Source organism: Pomacea canaliculata, linkage group LG8 (assembly GCF_003073045.1).
Source record: "Pomacea canaliculata isolate SZHN2017 linkage group LG8, ASM307304v1, whole genome shotgun sequence".
In the NCBI taxonomy this organism is placed as follows: Eukaryota; Metazoa; Mollusca; class Gastropoda; order Architaenioglossa; family Ampullariidae; genus Pomacea; species Pomacea canaliculata.
In genome coordinates this window covers 12,308,210-12,329,921 of record NC_037597.1, presented here as the reverse complement: position 1 = coordinate 12,329,921, position 21,712 = coordinate 12,308,210, and the positions used below count along the sequence as shown (strand labels likewise).

General features: G+C 35.1%; 2 protein-coding genes across 2 annotated transcripts; both read left to right on the top strand.

Annotated features, from left to right (window-relative positions):
* Window position 1: 1 nt before the first annotated feature.
* On the top strand, window positions 2–21,615 carry LOC112570363 (thyroid adenoma-associated protein homolog). Its single transcript, XM_025248764.1, is given in 38 exon segments — window positions 2–42; window positions 399–419; window positions 2,364–2,538; window positions 3,064–3,169; window positions 3,985–4,145; window positions 5,237–5,383; window positions 5,528–5,648; window positions 6,122–6,744; window positions 7,019–7,128; window positions 7,579–7,665; window positions 8,151–8,352; window positions 8,590–8,683; window positions 9,258–9,431; window positions 9,854–10,018; window positions 10,368–10,476; window positions 10,684–10,712; window positions 10,715–10,871; window positions 11,604–11,797; window positions 12,159–12,320; window positions 12,575–12,711; window positions 13,264–13,398; window positions 13,478–13,582; window positions 13,826–13,936; window positions 14,688–14,736; window positions 14,781–14,930; window positions 15,296–15,530; window positions 15,910–16,143; window positions 16,476–16,677; window positions 16,842–17,066; window positions 17,800–18,038; window positions 18,273–18,449; window positions 18,646–18,751; window positions 19,097–19,129; window positions 19,336–19,458; window positions 19,748–19,832; window positions 20,353–20,464; window positions 20,837–21,009; window positions 21,535–21,615. Coding segments are annotated over 32 exon segments (4,944 nt in total). The 5' UTR covers window positions 2–42; window positions 399–419; window positions 2,364–2,400; the 3' UTR covers window positions 19,363–19,458; window positions 19,748–19,832; window positions 20,353–20,464; window positions 20,837–21,009; window positions 21,535–21,615.
* On the top strand, window positions 543–875 carry LOC112570364 (DNA polymerase epsilon subunit 4-like). The gene has a single exon (XM_025248765.1). The coding sequence runs from the start codon at window positions 543–545 to the stop codon at window positions 873–875; it is 333 nt and encodes a 110-aa protein (XP_025104550.1).
* Window positions 21,616–21,712: the final 97 nt, after the last annotated feature.

The following is a 21,712-nucleotide window of genomic DNA, read 5'->3' as shown; positions in this document are numbered from 1 at the left end:
GATTTAAACCAACAGGTGGCGCAAACCTCAAACATGAGTAAAGTGCGTGAGATGTATTCTGCGCTCTTTGCCTCTTATTGCTCTCAAGCCTTATGTGCTCGATTCTTATAATTTTGTGACTGAAATTTAATTTCAATAATATGAAATGATTTTCGAATAATTATGGATATTTTGACAACATTGAAGACTCCGTTATGTTTGGGCGGGAAGGTGAACATCGAAATCAATGATCTCTCCAACCCTTCCCCGGCTTTTATTTTGTAATTCAGTAACTCATAAACTGAAACACCAACTTGTGGTTCTTAACATGTTAACTATTTCATAAGTTTACTTGTTAATGAATCCATGATTCGTGGAACTAGAAGGTGTAATAACAGTTCTTTCTTCTTTCTTTAAAGGTCGAGTGGAATCAATGAGAGGTGACTAGCTTTTGGGCCATTTTGGGGAAAATTCTTCACTTCTTTGAAGTGCTTCAGATTTGGGGTATTATTCAAACCAATATTTGACGATATAACTATTTCAGTGTCAAGCCAAAGGCAGGTATGGAAGATATCGAGGAAACAGATTTGGAGCAAGAAAAAGAATTGCAGCCGAATGAAGGAGATGATGCTCAGCAAACAGATCATAAGCTGCTGAAACTACCCCTTTCAAGGATCAAGGCCATAATTAAAATGGATCCAGATGTTAGCATTACAAGTCATGAGGCTGCAGTTATTTTAGCCAAGGCTACAGAATTGTTCATCAATGTGGTTTCTAGAGATGCTTCTATCAGAACGCTTCAAGCTAAACGCAAGACATTACTAAAAAAAGATCTTGAAACAGTGTTAGAGACAAGAGACTGCTATGCTTTTTTAGAAGGTGCTATAGACACATAGTTAAAACTGGATAAATTGTGTAAGGCTGATACTGTACAAAAGCATATTGCAAATGGTAAAATCATAGTAGTTTTGCTTTGTTGCAAGAAAACGGGAAGAATGAGCTGGTTACTTAAATTTTTTGCTATTTGATCATTTAATCTATATTTTCATCCCATGTTATCTACTTTCTGTCAATAATTTTTGTGGAGGTATACTTTCCTTAGCTAGGAAAATGATTTTAAAAATTTTAAACTGTAGCAAATAAATGTATAAAGACAAATGAATAAATATTGCATCAAAATTAGCAGTGATGATTGATATTTTTTTTTTAAGTTTTTTCCATACTGGTAGACAAATTAGCAGTTTTCTGTCCTTAGCCTGCTCTTGTGCATGCTTAGTCATTTTGAAAATTTATTTGTGACAACACAGTTGACAAATCAGTGAAGATAAGTGTGAAGATCATATGCCACAGAGGAAAAGTTTTCTCTTGGTTTGTGCTAGATGTACTTTTATCCTTTTTAATGCAATTCTGTATTTTTCTGTTACTGCAGTTATGCTTTCTGTTCATGAAACCAACACCACTAAGTCAGAAAGTATGGGAAGCAACTGTGACTGTAGATAAAGTGATAAGGATTTTTTTACAATGGACTATCAGATCATGTAAAAGACGGAAAGACAAATGATTGTGTGCTGATCATTACAATTGGTGTTGGATTTTTGCTGGGGGTGGGGGTAGTTATCACACATGCTTGGTTTTCTACAAATTTGTTGATTTTCAACAGACTTCACTGTTATGCATTACAACTCGAGAGCAAATGTATTCAAATATTAAAACCCATCATTTAGCAGTAATTTATGGTGTTGCTGTCAAACGTCTAATGATGCGTGGGTTCTGCTTGCACTTTCAAAGCACCATTTACCCAAAAAAAAAAAAAATGGGAAGGAGGAGTGAAGACTGACTGCATTCCATTAAAAACACCTAAATCTGTTATATTCCAATTTCCCTAGGATGATTTTGATGGATGGGTTGTTCAGAATACATGAAAAATGTCAAAGCTTATAGAGCATGGGTGTGCATATCTATTAAAGATATATTTACGTAGAAATGATTTTACCAGAATTTTTTTTTTCTTCAAAATTTTCATGACTCTGAACAACCTAATATTGTGATGGTAGTGTTGTCTTATTAAGAATATGAAAGTTTAAAAACTACAGCGAATTATAGTGAAACAATGATAAAACTACAGTATGATAATGCTAAGAAAAAATATGTGGAGGGTATAATTTGTCTTCCGTCATACAGCCTACAGCATTCTTGCATAGCATGATTACTTTAATGAATGAAACTAATACTATAATAAATCATGGAAGTGCTGACCCAATGTTTCTGCATTCTGACAACTATTGGAAGCAACTAAACATCTATAAGAATATGATACTTTACGGTCAGAATCTGGCATTCGGTGAGCGCTGTTAATATGAACAATTACTTATCCTTGTAAACAGAACTTCAGATGTCCTCTGCTGTACAAAGAAACTGAACATGGCAGCTAAAATTCTACGAGAAATGCAAGCACCAATAGATGTGGGGACAGTTGATGGTCAGCAGCTTATTACCCAGATTGTTTCATGCTACATCAATGCCTGTGAAACAACCAAAGTGGCTAGAGGTTGGGAAAAGGTTGGTTTAACTGTGATTGCAACATTTGATGTTCTCTTACATTCTGCAAAATTATCAGATAATGCATGAGCATTTCTAAGATATAGTCAGATGGCATAATCCCCAAATGTGTCAATTTGGTTTTATAATAAAAAAAAAAATTCCCAGTGTCTCCTTTTTGCCCTAACCACATTACCAGATATATTTGTCTTATTCAGGAAGCTCTTTAGTCACTAATGTTATTGTGTTTTAATAAGTGATTTTAATACAAATACAGTTTATTGTTAATTGTTAGGAGAATGTTTGCCGTTGAGAGAAGGAAATTATCAGCTGAATTCTTAAGACAAAACACTTTTTCTTGGAATAAAATGTATATCTATTTTTGAAAAAGAAGCACCTTTGAATCAGAATATGTTGATATGCGAGGAAGAAATTTTGACAATTATTACGTGATGATGCTTATTTTTCTTGTCAATTCGATCTAAGATATCAGTCTTCATCTTAAGGGCCGTAATATTACACGTAGTTTATATGCTTTCACTTCAGATTTTGATATCAGCGGGCTCAGCATGTCAAAACTTCATAAAGTTGAAGCTTACAGAACAAATCTTAGACATCATTAAGACACCAGAACCACATAACCTCAAAAAAGGTAGGATTTTAAAGGTGTACATTTACTTAAGGGGTTCTTACTAGCATCAAAGGGAAGAATGAAATGTGTAGATAACTTCTATTTTCAGAATTCTTTGCCTGCTCCCATTTCCCATCATGTCACTGCATCATTCTAAAAGAAAAATTTTGTGACATTTGCAAGGAGGATAAATAATATCAGATACATTTTTTGACTACATTAGAAATCCAAGTTTAACACATGATAATTTACACACACCTAGTTTGGATACAAACTATAGTTCTTATATATTCTTCAGCCATTAAAGGAAGTTAGATTTGGTTTCCTTACCCCAGAGACCTAATAAAAGAAATCATAATAGTCATGCCATGATGCCAGACAATCCATAAATAAGGATATAGCACAAGCTAGGAAGGAAATGTACAGGAGTTTATGTAGGTTTTAAGAGTAAAAAAATTGTTGAGCTTGATGAACAGTAATGTCAACATTGGGACCTGGTATGTAAACACTGTCAGAATATGGGCATCTTGTGTGTTGTCTTGGGTACAAAGTGTCAGATATCTAACATCCACCACACCAGGAAGAATTTAATCCACTTAAAGCAAAGTAACTACTAAAGCACAAAACAAGTTCGTAGACATTTTCATACCACCAATGCCAGAAAAAGAGGTTGGATACAATATATTCTGTTTTCTTTCAGTTGTTTACAATCATTGTGAACCTTAATGAGTTTCCACTGCTCAGATATATAAAGTGCAGGATGAAATTTGTCTAGTTTCATCTGTGAGTAGGCAGCATTGATCTTCACATTGTTTATCTGTATTTTGAACATCCAGTTTCTGCCATCCTTGAGCACAGTTCAATCATAAAGGAACTGGCATCAGGGATTCTAGCTGATGTGTTTGCATTGCTGGGCAAGCTTTTTACAGATCTGATATTTACCCACCATGGTAGTTTCAGTAAATCAGAGGAAGAAAAGCTTTGTTGTACTGTTAAGGTGAGTGTTTATTTTTTTATTTTTATTATAAAATTGTATTTAGCATATAAAGAAGTATATAATGAGAAGTGTAGAGTACTTATTTAAGAGGAAAAATGTGGGTTTCAGAATAAAGATGATTTTTCACTAGCTGCAATTAACTTTTAAAAAAATAATATTAAAGTAGAGCTGCAGAAATATTCCAAATATGGTATCTCATATCACCACTATCTTTACAAATACAGTCATAACAGCATACTAACTCTCCAGCCCTTATGCCTGCTCCTCACTCCACACCCCAAATTCAAATTTCAAGACTTTATGGTGCTCAAAACAGGACATTTGTGAGTCTTTTCAAGATATGTACATATACATACACAGCTCTTCCCAAGTTGATTTCAGCTACCAACTCTTCTGTCAAATTGGAGATATGCTCTTAAATTACAATGTTGTCCAGCTTTGATATGTATAGTAGTCTTATGTTGAAATATTTTCTGCATAGTATTTTCTTATCTGGAGCAACTGTTAACATCTTAAAACGGAAAATTCTCTTGGGCATTGTGCACTAAGCAAACATAGTCTTTGACAGTCCTGTATACAAAATGAATATTCCTACCAAAGTTGGTAAGGATTTGATGATGTAGATCTGCATGGGTTTCAACCAGAACAACAAACACATACATCACCACACTTTCCTTTATTTATAAGATTTACATATAAATGAAGAGTGGTTAGTCTAGGACCTCATGTTACTCTTCTGATATTATGTTAGTCTAATTACCTAAAGCTCACATACCTCCTCCTTGACTTAGTGCACAGCTAGCGACTATATACAGCCTTTGCTTCTAGAGTGATCACATTCTTTTCTGAAGGTTTTGTCTTCATACTGTCAAATAGTTTAATTTTGATAGGGGTGAGTTGGACTATCTCTTGCAGTCTTGTGTAGTGAGCATCATGCTGCATCTTCTTCTTGCCTGCATGTCTTTGTGTCCCATACATTCTTAAATGAATTGATAGGCCATCATGATTTCTTGAAATAGGAAAAGTTATCATCAGAAGAACTGAAAGTCTTTTGTCTCCTTGGGTTAAACTATGAATATTTTACGTTGCAGCTTACACTGCAGGTTCTCCAGCTTTTTCCACAAGTAAAACAGTGCATAATTGATATGGTTTTAAAAGGAAAGTGTGATATTTTTCCTGAGCAGCAATGTTTTCTTGCAACAACGATACAGGGTGTTTTTACTACACTAATTGAAAAGGTATGCATATTTGAGATTTTTAAAATTGTGAGGTATTTGGTCTTGATTTTTATAAACTGGAAGAATTAATTAAGTGGGGCTCTTATAAGTTAATTAAATATAGGACTATTCTTGTAAGTTTTTTTTTTTTTTTTTTTTTTACAGACCTGCTCTCGTGATATAACTCTGCTGGCTGGAACAGCAGCTGCAATGATAATCACATTATTTCCATCACCTGACCAAATTGTCGGCCATTTTTTCAGTGTGTATGATATAATATCACAAGGTAATTTTTTTTCGGTGTTTATTAATTTTTGCAAAGCACTCATTTCACTGCTTTTTGTTTAGCGTTGCAGGTAGCAGACCCTTGAGTTTTATTACATCTGCTAGTGGTTATCCAGCAGAGGAAAATGTTGCTTTGATAGGCAGTGTTTAATTCAAATATTTCTTGATGATCTTGAATAAGTTGTATATTATGTAGGTATATCCCATTCTTAACGATGTTTCATTGATAAATATGAAGCCATCTGTTTGCTTATTTTTATAGGTATTTTCCACATAGACATTTAAGTGTTTGCTTGTATTTCTTTGAACAGAACTTGTAAAGTGTGAAGAAGAGAAACATTATATACAGATTAAATGCTTGAATACATGATGTAAGCAGTCAAGATATAACATTAAACTCTTGGATATGTCATCTTTGAGTGACATATTTTGAGGTCCCTAATTTACATTTCTTGTGACTTTTCTCCCCTACAGGTTTGCCTGTGATAAAGATTGAGTGGCTCAGATTTGAAGATTTTCTTAGCAAATGTACTCCACAGAGAGATTCAGGCATCACGACTGGGAGCTGTTTGCCCAAGATCGCCCTTCTGAAAAGCATTATTATGATGTCAAGCAATGATATCATGTGCTGCATGGCAGGACCAGCATTGGTGGAACCAAACAAGGACCACTCCGAAATGCTACTGCCATTCTTACTAAGACTCTTTCCAGCCATTTGTGAACTTTGTGATGCTGATGCAAACTTTAAATATTTATCATTTCATCTTTTAGCACTGTGGTATAAAAAGCTCTCTGTCTGCCTGCCCACACTTATGGAACTAAATAGTAACCTCCGGATCACTGACAAAAAGTCATCATTTCTGCAGGAAACAGTTAAAAGAATCTGGACCAATTGGGACAGTCCTATAGAAGGAGTAGCAGAATTTGTTACAGAGATTTTCAAAATAATGCTGGAAGTCTGGTATCAAGAGGTAGCAAAAGTACAAAGTGATAACACAGGCTATGCTAATGAGTTGATCACAAAGGTTATGTCTATGCCTTGGCACAGTCGTTCTCGCTACAAACCTTTGAGTTTGCTAATACCCTTTGTGGATGTGGTAAGTCATTTTTCTATGAATCAATTAAAAGTAAAGGATTTCCATGATAGTAAGAATATAAATGACACATTTCAGCAAATCATACTAGTCTTTAACTGCTCTAGCTTGTATTTCAGTTACTTTTTGTGCCATAAAGTTTAATCACTAGTACAAGATTGTATTCACTAATATAAGCAAAATAAGAGGCATATATATATATCTGTTTAAACAGTCACTGAAGTTTTTATTTAATATTCTGTGTAGTTTGTGCAAGAAATTATGAATGTCCTTGTAGACTCTATGCCAGAATGAGAGTTTGAAGTTAGAGCTTCTGCATTGTATGGGCACAAGTTACCTGGCAGCACTGGCCACTGATGTCTACTCAGCTTTTATTACATCCATCAGGTGTGGTATCACTTATACAGCCAATGAATCTATTTTAGCCAAATCTATAGCAACAGGTCACCTTGGGCAAGGGCGTGTGAAATAATGCAAGTAAATGGTTTTGCCTGGGTAGATTAACCATTAAAAGCATAAAGAAAAGCGTTATACTTACTGCTAATTCAGGCAAGTATGCTTGCTTTAATGATGCCATTAATGACAACATATTTTGATTTAAACTTTTCACAAGGATGGTAAAATTAATTAAATTCTCGTCTACATCATAGACAAAGTTTAGAAAACAATATTTCCTTGGTTCTTTATGATTTCAAATTTTGAGAACAACAGAAAATGAAATGGAGGCAATAAAAAGAGTGTTATAGATGGACAGGCTGTTTCTTTGGTATTAGGTCATAAGTTTGGTAGAGTTGTGCACTGTTGTAATTTACATATATTTTCATTGCTGTGATACAGAAATAAGTGGCCTCCCGAGAAGCAGGTGCAAATATGGCAAGAGATCTGGATGACCACAGTTGTATCTGGGCTGACCAACGATAACTGGTACTAACCAACCTAGCGGGTGTTGACTAGCCAGTATTTTTCACATTTGTAGAACTATATTAGTTTAGTAAAACTATATTAACAGAGAAGTTATCAGAGAGCAATCACAGAAAGTAAACTTGATGTAAGTTATTTTCCTGCTGCAGCTGTAGTGGCCTCTTAAGCAGATTGATAGGGTTCAGTTAGTTAATCAAACAATTGCTTTCATGATGACTGATTTTTTTTTTTTTTGTTTTTTTGCCTTATGCTTCTGGCTTTGGATGCTGGTGCTTTAACCTCTTGGTTATCTGCTACCCTTTAACTGAGTAACTGATGGTATTGCAAATATTATTGCTTTAAACCAAAATGGAAAGAAGTTCTCATCGTGCTGCATTTCTGCATTTTTTTACCCCCGGAAGATGCTCATCACCCCATCTGCATCTCATATTCTTTGAAATATTACATTCAAATGTATTGTGCTTTGCAAACAATTCATTCATTTACAGTGTCCTGAGATCCAGAGTGTGTGTCTACTGGCTGCCTGTGAGCCTGAAGATTCTTCCTGATTCTGGAACTGTACTATACCACCATCTCCTCCAGAAACTGCAAACTATGGAAGATAATTCTGTTCACTTGAGGACATTGTTTGCTTGGGTGACAGTGAGCAGACACATTCGCTCTCTAAAGGAGATGAATCTGGAACTCCTGGTTTGTCACTTTTGCTCTGTTAACAGTATGCACGCACGTGAATTTTTATCAACAGCTTTTTGTAGATCTTATCATTTAGCATTTCGCTTTCCTTGTTTTGTGAAGGTTGTACTTCTAAGCAAGAGAAATGGGGTATTCTTTCAGAGATGCATGTACACACCTTGCCAAGTCACCATCAATGCTATCATGTTGGCTCAAAATAAAATTACTTATTACTGCTTGTGCTTATTTTCAAAGCCTGACAACCTACTGACCGAGGCATTATTTAGCAGCAATGAGGATATCAGTTCCGAAGCTATAGCATTGTTGTGTACAACACAGAAGAAAGCAGGCAAGTTTTCATTTATCTTATTTTTGTCATTTTTTGTTTATCATTTTCATTATGTTTCTTGTTTATACTTCTTTTCATAATAGGTTAAATAAAAATACTGTCAATTGCTTACAGAACTAAATTATTTTTTACTCACAAATGATCAGTCATGCAAGGAAAGAAGCTATTATTTTTCATCTAAAGCTCAAAGCTTTAATTGGTGAATTTCATGGGAATGCTGCTTTTAAAATGACTTTTTTTTTAAAAGTCACATGAGATAGCTCACCTCAGTGTAATTACAAATTAGAGAATATTCTGCATTTGAAGGATTTTACTTTTAAATCACTGTTACTATCTTTTATTGTTCTTGTGAAAATGTTTCTTTTTAAATGGATAGAAACTGATATGTTTTTGAATGAAGAACTGAATCCAAGGTTTCTGCCTTAAAAAATTGAAAGTAGTCACTGCTGTCATTTATTTTCCTTTTTAACATGAATTGATGCAGTTTTAGTTGCTATCTGTTTAATTTCTGTGTTGAGTTAGAGGAAGAACTAATGAAGGTCTTAGGGATTAATGGAAATTCCTATGTACTCAGAGCCAGTTACAGAAAGGGAGATTAAGCATCTGTGTGCTGCTTTGCCCTATTGCCTAAAAGTAGATTCAGCAGCATTCCGGCAGCAGCTTACAACCAGTCTGCGGAAACTATTTGTGCGCATTCGTGACAGCTGTTTGATGGCCGTGAGGAAGAAGACAAAAACAGATGCTTTAAGTATGCCTCTAGGAAATTCCTTTTGAATTGATAGGTTGTCATTGTATTCACTTTTTCTACTATTTTGTGGTTGGGAATTTCTTGGTGTGTTAAGGAAGAGTAAAAACAAATTCTTCTGTTAAAATGAAAAGCATATTTCATATGCGTCAAACTCTATGCAGATAAGTATATTTCTTTTTTAACGTTATGACAGAAATTGCATCGGAAATGACATTAATATCTTTTTTTATGCATCTTGTGGAATAAGTAAGGGATTCGGATTAATTGCTTTCAGGATTAATCATTAAGTTAAAATTTTGAATCCTGATTTCAGGCTCATATTGTACAGCTTGTTTCGTTCAGTTGGGATGTGGGAATAAAATGATTTGATATCTATATTGAATTAAGTTTCTTTTACATGATCCATCTGTACACTGCTGCAGCTGTTTCCCTGGAGTTTGTTGACTGGTTCTACCAGTCTCTAATGCTCAGCTTGTTTCCTGGTGCCTGCTTCCAAAGACGCCGAACATGTTTAGACATTATTCAGTCTTGGCTTGAAATCTTCATTTTTGTGGAATCTGATGCTGCAAAGAAAGGAAAAGCTAAAGGTGAAGGAATTTTGTACTTTCTGAAGACTATAACAAGAGCAAGCACATACTTTAAAAAAAATGATAGGACTATTTGTACTGTCATCTGAGTAATTTAAATAATATCTAATAAAATAAACATACAGAGATAAAGCGAAAAATTTGTCTAAGTGCTCCTATTGGCTTAGCATTCTTTTTTCAAAAGTGCATTTTTCATTTTGATTAAATGTGCAAGTCTGTCTATATTTCTGGATGCATCAGGGATATCTCTCTTACAGTGACCATTTTAAATTATTGATTTTTTTAAAAAATAAAGTAATATAGAGTTCAAGATGATTATTTATAAACCATTTACTATATTCTAATACAGGTCCAACAGATGATCTTATAGCTTATGCCCAATCTAATGGGTTGTGGGATTTCTTCTCATTCAAAAACTTCACAAGTTTGCTGTGCTGCATTACTGATGGGCTGATGAGGTGTGGTACCTTACAGTTTCTAACTTTTTCACTGAGAAGTATGTTGATTTTTGTATTTTCTACAGCTCTGCTGTTGATACTAATCTGCTGCCAAATCATGGTTGTTTTCCATCTCTTTGTATCTATTAGGCTTTTTTTTTTAAGTCTCCCTGTACACAATAACTATTTTGAAACCTTAGTAAGCCTGTTCCTTGTGTATGTTTTCAGATCCAGGAGACTGCCCTGCACATATTATTGAAATACTATCCCTGGGCACAAGAAAGTGGGTCAGAGTTCCTTACTGATAAAGATCATCTTGCCACTCATTTGCTGACTAGTGGTATTGATAGGTGTAGAAGCCCTAGGGCTTATGAAACCAGAAGTGGTGCTCTCCTTGTCAGGCTGGTTTATGAAAAGTAAGTATATAGCATGGTGTCTAATGAAATAATTTTAAAGACATCTGTTTTGTAGCAAAGATGCTGAGCTCTTTTTTTCTAGGTCTGTTTCTTTCAGTTTATCCAAGTGGGAAAGGAAAGGTCTGCATGTGTGCACTCAAGACGTGTCAGTACATGCACTGTCTTGCCTTCCGTTGTAACATTGCCTTGAAGGACTTTTGTCTGCAGTTGGCTGATGTTCTTTTGATTTCCTTTTGTGAGAGTTTTTTTTACCCACATGCTGCTTTTCTAGCACTGTTGTATCTGTTCCTACCTTCTCAGGTAGTTATTTGTGTCTTCCTCCACCAGATCTTTATTCTTCAATGGTCATGTCATTTGGTACAGTCAAAGAAAAAAAAAATTTGAGAGTAAATTCTCTTTATTCGAGACTTACCAGATGACATGACATGAAGGTCCTCCTGACCTCCCCGCTGTTTTGGTAGAGTGTTAGTCGAAAAAACTGGTGTGTTGGCCTGTGCATTTGGCCTTTTAGAGGGCAGTTGCTCACCTGACTGGTGCCAGGCTTACTGTCAGGGGAGACAGTGTTTTGATGGCGAAAGAGCTAAGGTTACCCTTTATCTCCTATAGCCATATCATGTGGTAAGTCTTATATTTTTATTTTTTAATGAAATGGTATGAAAATGATAGTTTTGAGTGTGTGATATCTAAAAAAATTCACAAAAAGCTTCAAGTAGATCATGTCTTCTGTTTCAGATTTGTGAGAGATCAGGGATTCTGCTTTCACTTGTCCCAGCAAGAACAGCTGGAAAAGGTATCACACAATAAAGTCATTTCTGAAGAAGCCAGCATTACATTTTTTTATGACGTTTTATTAGGACTTATAGAGTCATCATTACAAGAGGCTACAAGAGATGTTCTTCTAGCATCCAGATGCCAGCCTTTTCATGGTAAAGATTTTTTGGCACTGTTACAAATAAAATACAAGTAAATGTTACAATAAAATGTATAAATCATTTCCTGCTAATAATTGTGAACACATCTAATCAAATAAATTAGGGATCAGAATTTTTTTAAGTAAACTTTTCTAAAAATTGTAGATGCACTGTAGACAGTGCCATTTCCTGTCGAGATGTATTTTACGCTCACCCAACAGTCTCCAAACTGTTTTCTTCATCTTGGGCTTTACACGCATTATTTTCATTTTCTCTAGAGGTGAATCATTTTTAACTACGTCTTCTTCTTCTTAGTGTTAGTTTGGTAATCCCAAGGTATCGACAGAAGCTTACCCTAAATGAATGATCTGTTTAGGCCTTATTCAGGCGTTGTGCCTGTGTATACACACCGAATCTTGTAAACCTGTTGGAATGCCAGCTGCTAAATGGAAAAAGGTGCTGCTCAGAACGGTTTCACTCAGCACAGATACCATCTCTCTCATGTTACGCATTCTGGCAGGAGATCAGGGGTCTTCAGGTGAGTGCTGCCCATTTTCTTTTAAACTAAAATTAATTTGACAAGGTGGATGCAAAAGAAGGCCCTTTGACAAAAAATGTTTTTGTTTGTAAACAGTTCTTCCATATTCAGCACCTATCATTCTACATTGATGCTATGTTGATATTGGATGCTTGATATGTGGCATTAAGAAATAATTATAGAAAACAGTATTGTTTCTGTCAGCTGAATTTATTTACTAATTATGTGTACATTTTCCTTTGTATCCACACCAGGTAGCTGTCCATCATTTGCAGAAATGGGCATTGCCTTGGAACTTTTATTGTCTGACAGCCAGTCAGAGCAAGAAGCAACATCATCTCTTTCACCAGACTTTCAGCTCTTGCTGGCCTGGTGTTGGCTGAATCTTAAGGTTAATTCAGATAATTTTGCAGGCATTTTTGTATCTGCAGGTATTTACATGCTTTGCACATTTGGACTTTATGGATCAACACATTGCAAAATTTTTTTCAGTTTAAGCAATTACATCAATTGCTAACATATCTTTATCATAACCCTCCATGTTTAGCACCATGGATTGCATCATCAATGCTAAGAGGATTATCAACTGTTTACTTGCAACAACGGTATTTAATGACTGTGGGTTAGCAGAGTTAGTTTTGCCTGAAATCTGCTTATTCTTTTTTGTACTTATTTGTGTATGTGTTCCCTTTATTAATTTTTGCAACAGTTCTAATGTATATTATAAGCTCTTAGTGCCAGCACAAGTAGATTTGGTGATGGCTGTTTTTAGCAGTTTTAATTGCAAGTGATGTTTTTTAAATTTTTTTAGTGTTTGTTTTCTATTATTTGTACAGTTTTCAGGGTCTGAAATTTTATTCTCAAAATTATTTAAAATCTTTATTTATATGTTAAGCGCTTCACTATATTTTCACAACTTGGATATTTGTCTTTTTGTATTTAGGAAAGTTGCACCTGCCTAGGAGAAGTTGTGGCCTCTTCTGTTACACAAAGAAAACCAGAAAACTATATGTCCTTGGGTGAAATAGAAGCTGTTGGTCAAACCTTTCTGAAAGTACTTACTCAGTGCAGACACAGAGTAAGTAATTTCTTTTATTTTCTTTCCTTCTTTTTCATATCTCTTTTGATTGAGTATTTATAAAAGAATTTCTATGCAGGGTGCCATAGAAGGATGCAGAAATGGCTTTATGCAGTTCTGTGTAGTCCTCATGTCCTCCCAAAATGTGGATCTTTGTAGAGTACCTGCTGTTATTCTTAATCAGGTAGGTAGTTTTCATTCATTAACAGGTTTTTAGTTGCGCCTTTAAAGTGTACCTCTTTTGATTTTTGATGTGGTATTCAGGCAGTTGATATCTTTATTATAGACAGTAGACAGTTGATTTTAGTTTTTCAGCCTTGACAACTTGTAAATTTTGCATCTTTTATAGAGATTGTGTTATTTTTTTTTTTTTTTTACAGGATGTGATTTATACTTTTTTTTTAAGCCTTTAAACATTTCTTCTCAGTTGCTGTACAGCTTGGAAGGGGATGAGATGACCTCATCAGTAACTCGCCGGTCTGCTGGCCTTCCAATTGTTGTGCAGACAGTATTACAGGCAGAAAAGAGATGCAAAAGTGTAAGTTTTGCCATGTATAAAAGGATTAGAGAAGAAAACACTAAAAATTCTAGGGTTTCAAGTTGTTTTCAGATAGGCAGAAATGACCTTGGTGAGATTTTCAAGCGTGACATAAAGTACTGTGCAGCAATTAGCTAGAGGGCTCAACATGACAAGGTGTCAAGAGAATCACCAGTTTTCTCTTTGTGCTAGTTTAAATCATCGTCAAGGCGCACATGAAATACACACTTAAACATAACCTTTTGTGTTTCTCTGTGACCGAAGAAGAGAACTTTGCAGGCTGACTGTCTTTAAGAAAAGAGGATAGTTTGCAATTTCTGTGGAATTTTCATTAAATTTGTGAAACCGGAAGATTCATTAAATCTGATTAAACTTGATTTAAAGTGTATTCACTTATACAGTTTTTTTGGAGGATTGAGGGGTAGAAATGGGGTTGAATAAATAATGCTAGGAGTTTTTTATTATGTGTTTCTTTGTTAAAACTTTTCAAAAAATGTTAGTTTGACATGGTCAAAATTCTTTTTTTACAAATTTATTTTCATCCTTGCATTCTATAGATTATTATTATTAGAGACCCTATTATACCCACTCCCACTCCCCCAAAAAGTGGATATTATCATCCCACTCAGATTCAAGAAATAGTGTTTTGTAATCATGTGTTAAAATAGATGATCCCTACGGTTAACTACTAATTCAAAGGTATCTTCAAATTTTAGACTAGCAAAATATGAAGAAAATTGTTTTGATGCAGGACAAGATGCTGCAGGAGACTGTTTCCCGTCTGTATTTAATCGCATCTGGTGCTCTCATGAGAACACATCTCAGACTCATGATCAATCCTCAGTTCATGCTTTCAACATCCTCAAAGCAATTTTTAGTGATGCAAGCCTTGCTGGAGACTTGTTCAGTCATCTGGGCAGGATGGTGCAACTAGTTATTACCTGCTTTGAGTCATCTTCTTGGGCCATCAGGAATGCAGCTGCTCAGGTGGCCAGTGAGTACTGCTCTTTTTTTCTAAATTTCTTTTATCTTTATATTATTTTTTTTTCAAAGTTGTCATTCTTGGTATCAAAATAGACTTTTTTGGTACACAGTAAAATGTCCATTTGGACTGCTAGTCCAGTTTTACTTATCAGGAGTCAGTAACTACATTGTTAAAATCCTTTCCCTTTCATTCCTCCTTGTTTCCCTGCAATGCTGTGTTTTGTTTTTACTTTCTATGCCATTATTATTATTGATATCATGGCTTCATCGATTATTACTTCTTTTGGTTGGGGAAAAATGGTGTTCAATTGTATAAAAGAGTTTTAGTAACAGAAACTGTTAGCCATGCTTCATTTAGTGTGAACTTTGTTGAAGGCATACTGGTGACCCGAATGTTTGGCCAAAAAAGCAAGGCATCCATCAGCAGTAACATGATGACCCTGCAAGAGTTCTCCGCTCACTTTCCTGAGTTGTTGAACTTTGTCAGTCAGAAGTTAGACTTGTGGCTGGTTCATAGGGACAGAATCACAGAAATTCAGCCATCTCTGTTTCTAGTGCTTACTCTTCTTGCCAATCTGGGACCATCAGCAGATGTATGCCCTGATGACAGGTATGCACCAACAGGGTTTTCATATGTCACTCTTGTGGCATTTTCAAGTGTAGATAAGCAGACCATTGTCATCTCTGAAAAATGCTGTGATAAATGTCCTTTTAAGCTATGCTTAAATAAAATTTTCGTCTTTTTTTTTTTTTTTTTTTTTTTTGATGATTGTGTAGGAATGCAATATTTGAAGTTTTGTGTGTATGCTTACAAATTTTCATATATTTTAGATATTTAAGCATATGTGAGAGAGATATATATATATACAGGCATATTTGACCAGCTAAACTTCAGCTGCATGGCAAGACAAAGAAATATCCATTTTAATTAGCATACTTTTTTGTCATTATTTCAAAAGGAAAAGGAGTAAAATGCATGATTGTTTCAGTGTCATGACCAAAATTCAGGAGAAGGTTGCACTTGTCATGTCAAGTCCTGTTTACTTCCTGAGAGAGCTGTCAGCAGCATCAGTGGTTGCACTGACCGCACTTAGTGACACAGATATATATGTGCAAAAACAGCTTGCGAAAATTCAAGAACATGCAGACCAGAAACAGCGCTACAACATAATTCATGGCATAGCCTTGTGTCTTGAAAAGATACTTGCATCAAGAGGTGTGAGGTATGCTCTAGAGCAAGACTGTAGTAATCTTCATACTGAAATGAATAAAAATCTTTTAAAATAAATTCAGGCTGCTTGTTCCGGCTTCAGTAGTGATTCTTATAATTAAATTAGTAGGATCTAGGCAACCTGTAAATTTCAACTATTTTTTTAAGCATATAGAGTGGTATTTGAAATCAACTGTAAAAATCTGTTCAATTAAGCGGCTTATATAATGCTCTTAAATGGCACTATAATCATGTTCCTTTGTGCATGTGTGTCCTTGCATGCATGCCCATATGAATGTGCTTCAGTATACTATACGGTGGAGATATTGTTTATTTTGTTTTCAGCTCTAAAGCTGCAGAAAGAATCGTTCAGTTCAGTTTAGAAAACCAGTGGTTGCTGCAGTCTGCATGCCCCATGGTCAGCGCTAAGTGCATAGATGTCCTGTGTCTGGCAGTAAAGTGTTTGCCTGAAGACAGCATGCTGAGAGAACAAACTGTGAAAAGTTTACTGAGTATTCTTTTTGCTCCAGTAAGGCATGATTTGCAGGTATGTTAGTAATACACAGCTGAGCTTAGGTCCAGCTTATGTCATTTATTACTGCATATTAGACTACCAGCTTGAATCAAATAATTTATTAAGTTGTTATTGGCTATTACAAAAGCATCAATGTGATGGCTTGTGAAAGGTTTGGTTTTTTGTTGATTGTACAGATAAGTCAGTCTGTCCTTATTGGCAGTACTGTGACCTGCCTGCATGACCTTTGCTGTCAAGGTCATGTGACACTGTCAGCACAAGACTTCTACCTTTATTGCTTGCAGTCAGAAAACAAAGATGTCTGCAGAGCTGTTCTTCAGTGCATCTCTACTCATCAGCAACATAATGATACAGTTAACACTTCTTTTGAGGTTTTGTTCCTTAACCCTAACTTATTTAAGGTACCTGCCTTAGCATTAGCTTGAACCAGAGAAAGTTAACCATCTCATAACTGTAATAATGTACAGAATGCAACAGCAATGCAAAATAATTGTAACTAATGCAACTGGGAAAAATCCGAACATTTCAGGTTGTTGTTGATGTTAAGAGGTAGAAGTGTTTGCGTGTGTGTGTGTGTTTATTGTTACTCCTCGAGGAGCATAGGCATGCAACAGAGGGAGAAGTGTTGTGTGGGAACCTGGGGTATGCTGTTAGGAAAGGGATGAAAGGGGAATTGTTTAAGATGGGTCTAGTGGGAGGGTCACTAATGCCACAGGTATTGATTATTATTGTTGATGTCCTTTTTCAGTTCCTCTTCATTTCTTGCTCTTCTAGACTGGGCTTTTGCTTTTTGGTTGTTATTATCTTTGTATTGTTCATAATGTGGATGTGTTTCTCATTAAGTATTCTTTATTTGTTTACCCTACCTTAATATTAAAGCTACACATGTTTATAATTGTTGGTATAATGCTAAAAGTACATGTGTTATTATATTTTCACCTTTTTGAAGTTACTATAAGCTACCACTAGCTTTATTTCATTTATGGCAAGGCATTAGTATTGTTTTCAGGTCACTTTCTGACCTGAAAATATAATTCTCATTCATACAATATGATGTCTTTTACTCTTGTGAAAGGGTGGTGTACACAAAAATATTGTTGTTAAGAATGTATAATTTGGTTTTTTTGCATGCAGGCTGCTCTGTGGAAGTACCTTCAGACTGAAAGAGATGAGCTATGTCTCATGGAGGCAGCAAATCTTCTTGTAACTTATCATCTTCGTAACCATGGAGACAAATCATCCATACCTGCTGACCTTAATCTTTACAGTGTAAAGTCAAAGTTTCAGAAAATGAATAGAATTCAGGCCGCTCTGTTTCCTGTGGAGGCGATTGTTCTGGCTGAGAAAATGTCTATTGCTGCATCTGCAGACAGGTATGTCAAATTTTATGTGTAAAGCATGTATCAGTTTTATAGTTCTTTTGTCAATGAAGTGAATGTTTGGGAAACTCATCCATCTCTCTGTCGTGTGTTGAATACTAACTCACCAACACTTTTACTGAACTATGACAATCCTGAATATTTAAATCAGGTAATTGTGCACTTGCTTTGAAAAATTGAGCTATAAAAGATTTTAAGAATCAGTTTTTCACAGACTTTGTAAATAAGTGTTGACAGGATGTCACACATATGTGATTGGAGTCACAGACTCAACCTCTACAGTCAACCATTTCAAAATGAGGACTACAGAATGGCTGCTGCACAGGGACTCTGCCTTGCAGGCTTGTCCATTCTGAAGTGCCACACCCTTAATCAAACAATTTCCCTTGACTCAGCAGTAGTGGGGTAAGTGTTGAAGCTGTTTTGCGGAAAATATACAACTTTCTTATGTCTTTGCATTTCTATATTTTTTGCACAGATAACAGTTGAAGAACATGATGATGAATTAAAATAGCTTTTCAGATAAATATTATAAGACCGCTAACCATGACCAGTGCAGAGTCTGAAGTGATGCACACCTTTATTTGCTTGTTATTTGCAGTGTGTTGGATGCTTGTTTGATCCTTTTAGAGGAGACAAACACTGACATTCGCAAATTTGCCACACACTTTGTTGGTAGCCTTCAGTGGGATAAGAAGGTCCCCAGGGTATGTTGTATTAGTTTGAAATATAGTTTGGATAACATTCTCTTGACATAAACAGGTGCAAAGAAACCAACCAGGCCTTTTATTTTTTTTATTTTTTCTATAGGTGGTGATGGTTGCCCTTTGCCATCACCATTTTCACTGCATCATACATCGTATAATTTTGTATAGGCAGATGTTTTTAAATGCAGTCTTAAAGTCTCAAGTGATGACTTTAAATAAAGTTTTAACACATTGGGTTGTTTGTTGATATATATTAGTATTACTTGTCTAAGAAAATAAGCAGTTTTCATGATTAAGATTTCATCACATTTATGCAGGTTTTTTTTTTTTTTTTTTTTAATAAAGATTACTGACATCAGTTCCAATATGTGTTTAAAGGTGAGTTTAAAAAATTTCTCAAGTTATTCCTGAAAATCTGGTTTTGTACTCACTTTAGTCCATTTAACTGTTATGGGAGTAGCCCTACTGAGAATTGCCCAAATGAGAATTTAATCAATAAACACAGGCAAGTGAGAGTCAGGTCTCCAGTTCTTAATTTCTTGCATGTGGTTGCAGTAGATCAATATCTTGTTATTGGCAAGCAGGTGCTCATGGACTTATATCAGAGATGAAAAGGGTGACTCCAAAGCAGTGCATGAATTCTTGCTGAATAAGCTTTACTCTCCAAATGCACTAACATCTTACATCAAGAAACATCAGCAGCAAAGGTATAGCATCATTTCACCATTTCATTTGCACTTAATATATAAAAACTGTACTCAGATTTCATTAGTTAATTTTATTTGGTTTTAATCAGAACAAAATTTCCATCATTCTCATAGTTAAGTGCCTCAGATTATTTCTTGCGTGGCCATCTTGGTTAAAAGCAGGTGTATTTTTCAAAGTGAAATTCTATATGTATGCTACTAAGTAGATAAACATTTTTTTTAAGTTCATGTTATTTTGTAAGATGTAGATGAACTGCGCTGTCATACTTTTTTTGTTTTTTGTTTTCAGAATACACTATCTGTTTGAACCTGAAGAGAATACCTTTTTTTCTGAAAAAATTATGCTTCAGTTACAAATTTTTAAAATACTGATGGTGAGCAGATTTATTTTAAGCATGTCTCATTAGTCATACATCTGCCTTTAAAAATTTTTTCTCTTTTATTTTCTATATTTCGATGGTACAGAACTGGAATATACTCTTTCCCTCCCACACACTGTATAATATACTGAAAATTTTCTCTCTCATGCACACACACAATAATAGATGCGTTCATTTTATTATTAATATTGTGACTGTTGTGCATACATCATTGTGTCAGTCTTGCTGGAAACAATCTATAAGTCTTTGTGTAAAGGTCCTTAAAACATGTTCTTACTACTGACACTTTGCTGGAGCCATACATATCCAAGGGTCTGCTCAATAAAAAAATTCAGTCTCTCTCACAATTAAATATACTAGAAATACTCTTTCATTCTCTCCCTCTTTCTCACACACATACACAATGATGCATTCAGTTTATAAGTAGTATTTTGAATTTTGTGTTTGAAGTTCAAGATCCTTTGTTTTAATTGTATAATTTTATTACTTATAGATTGTATGGGTTTTTTTCCAGGAACTGTGCAATACAAGTTCAGATTTGTGCATTCATTATCCCCCATCTACTCTAGAGATTCTAGTGGAAGAGCTTGAGCTGTGTGTGGATAGTCTTGCAGAAATGGTGTCGGGTAGGATTTCATAGCATTTTCATCAGTGGATGCAATTTTCAAAATAATCTGGACGTGTCATGCCTGGTCATTTTCTAGACCTTGTTTCACCTTGTGCATTGTCCTTAGAATTTTGGTGAAAATACAAAGTCTCAGTGGACTCATATCTCCACCTTTAACAACTTTTCACCATTGTCCCTCCTCTTTGTTGTTTTTTTTTTTAATGTGTGTGTGGGTTTGTTTTTTTTTAAGTTTCCGATGATCATCTGGCAATTTTACATTTGTCGTCAGCTTATTGATTCAAAGTAGCAAAATCAAGCCCCATTTTCTTAAAATGAATTCACTTTAACCTTTAAATTTTTTTTTTTACTTTTTGTGCCATGTTTCCTACAGGAAGGCCAATTTACAATTTCTCTGGGGAGACAGGAATGGTAGCGTGCCTGTTAGGCTTGGTTATGCAGGCACAGGTACTTAGCCAGTGCATAGACTACCAATGGTCAACTCAGTCTCCTGACAGCTTGCAACTCGGCACCAGATTTTCAACACTCATGGATACACTGTTAAAAGTTTGTATCAGTCATGCAGAGCTATTTATGCATATTGTTTTTTTCACATTTTCTTTTTTACAGTAAATGAAGAACTACAATCTTAGAAATTTGCAGTTTGATTTTTGTGGTCTTGGATTGGGGTTGGTTTGGGATTTTTTTTCAGTATGGTATGCTTCTTTCTGAGTGTTCATGACTTGGAAATAGTAAAACATTGCAAAATCCTATTTTTTTAAATTCACATGTAAATGGCAAACATTTCTAAAATCTCCATAGTCTTTTAAATTCTAAATAAAATTGAAATTTAAAATAATAGTAATAAGCAAAGCCATGCCTATATCCCTTACATGCATTGTGTTAGATACATTTCACATGAGCAACAGTATGGTATGGTTCAAGAAATCAGAACTGCACAAGCTGCCTTCCATACCCAAAAAAGTCAGATTTTACTAACAAAAGTGAGTGTGAAATAATTCTAGTATCTTAGTCTTTTCTTGCATATGATATAGTTTTGTGCCATCACAATTTTCATTGTTCATGTTTCAGATTCCATTTTGCCACCCAGCACTCAGAAGTTTTCTGCAGAAAGTTGTGCATGCCAAAGACATTAAATATTCAAAATTACAAGATATCTCTTTCATGTAATCACTTTGTGCAATGCTGGAATCAACTCTTTAGAGTTGTTTTACATCGGTAACATTCCTCCTTGTAGACAAAGTTTACA

Excerpts from the sequence above, each read along its gene's own strand:
- LOC112570364 (XM_025248765.1), top strand. The coding sequence starts at position 543 with ATGGAAGATATCGAGGAAACAGATTTGGAGCAAGAAAAAGAATTGCAG.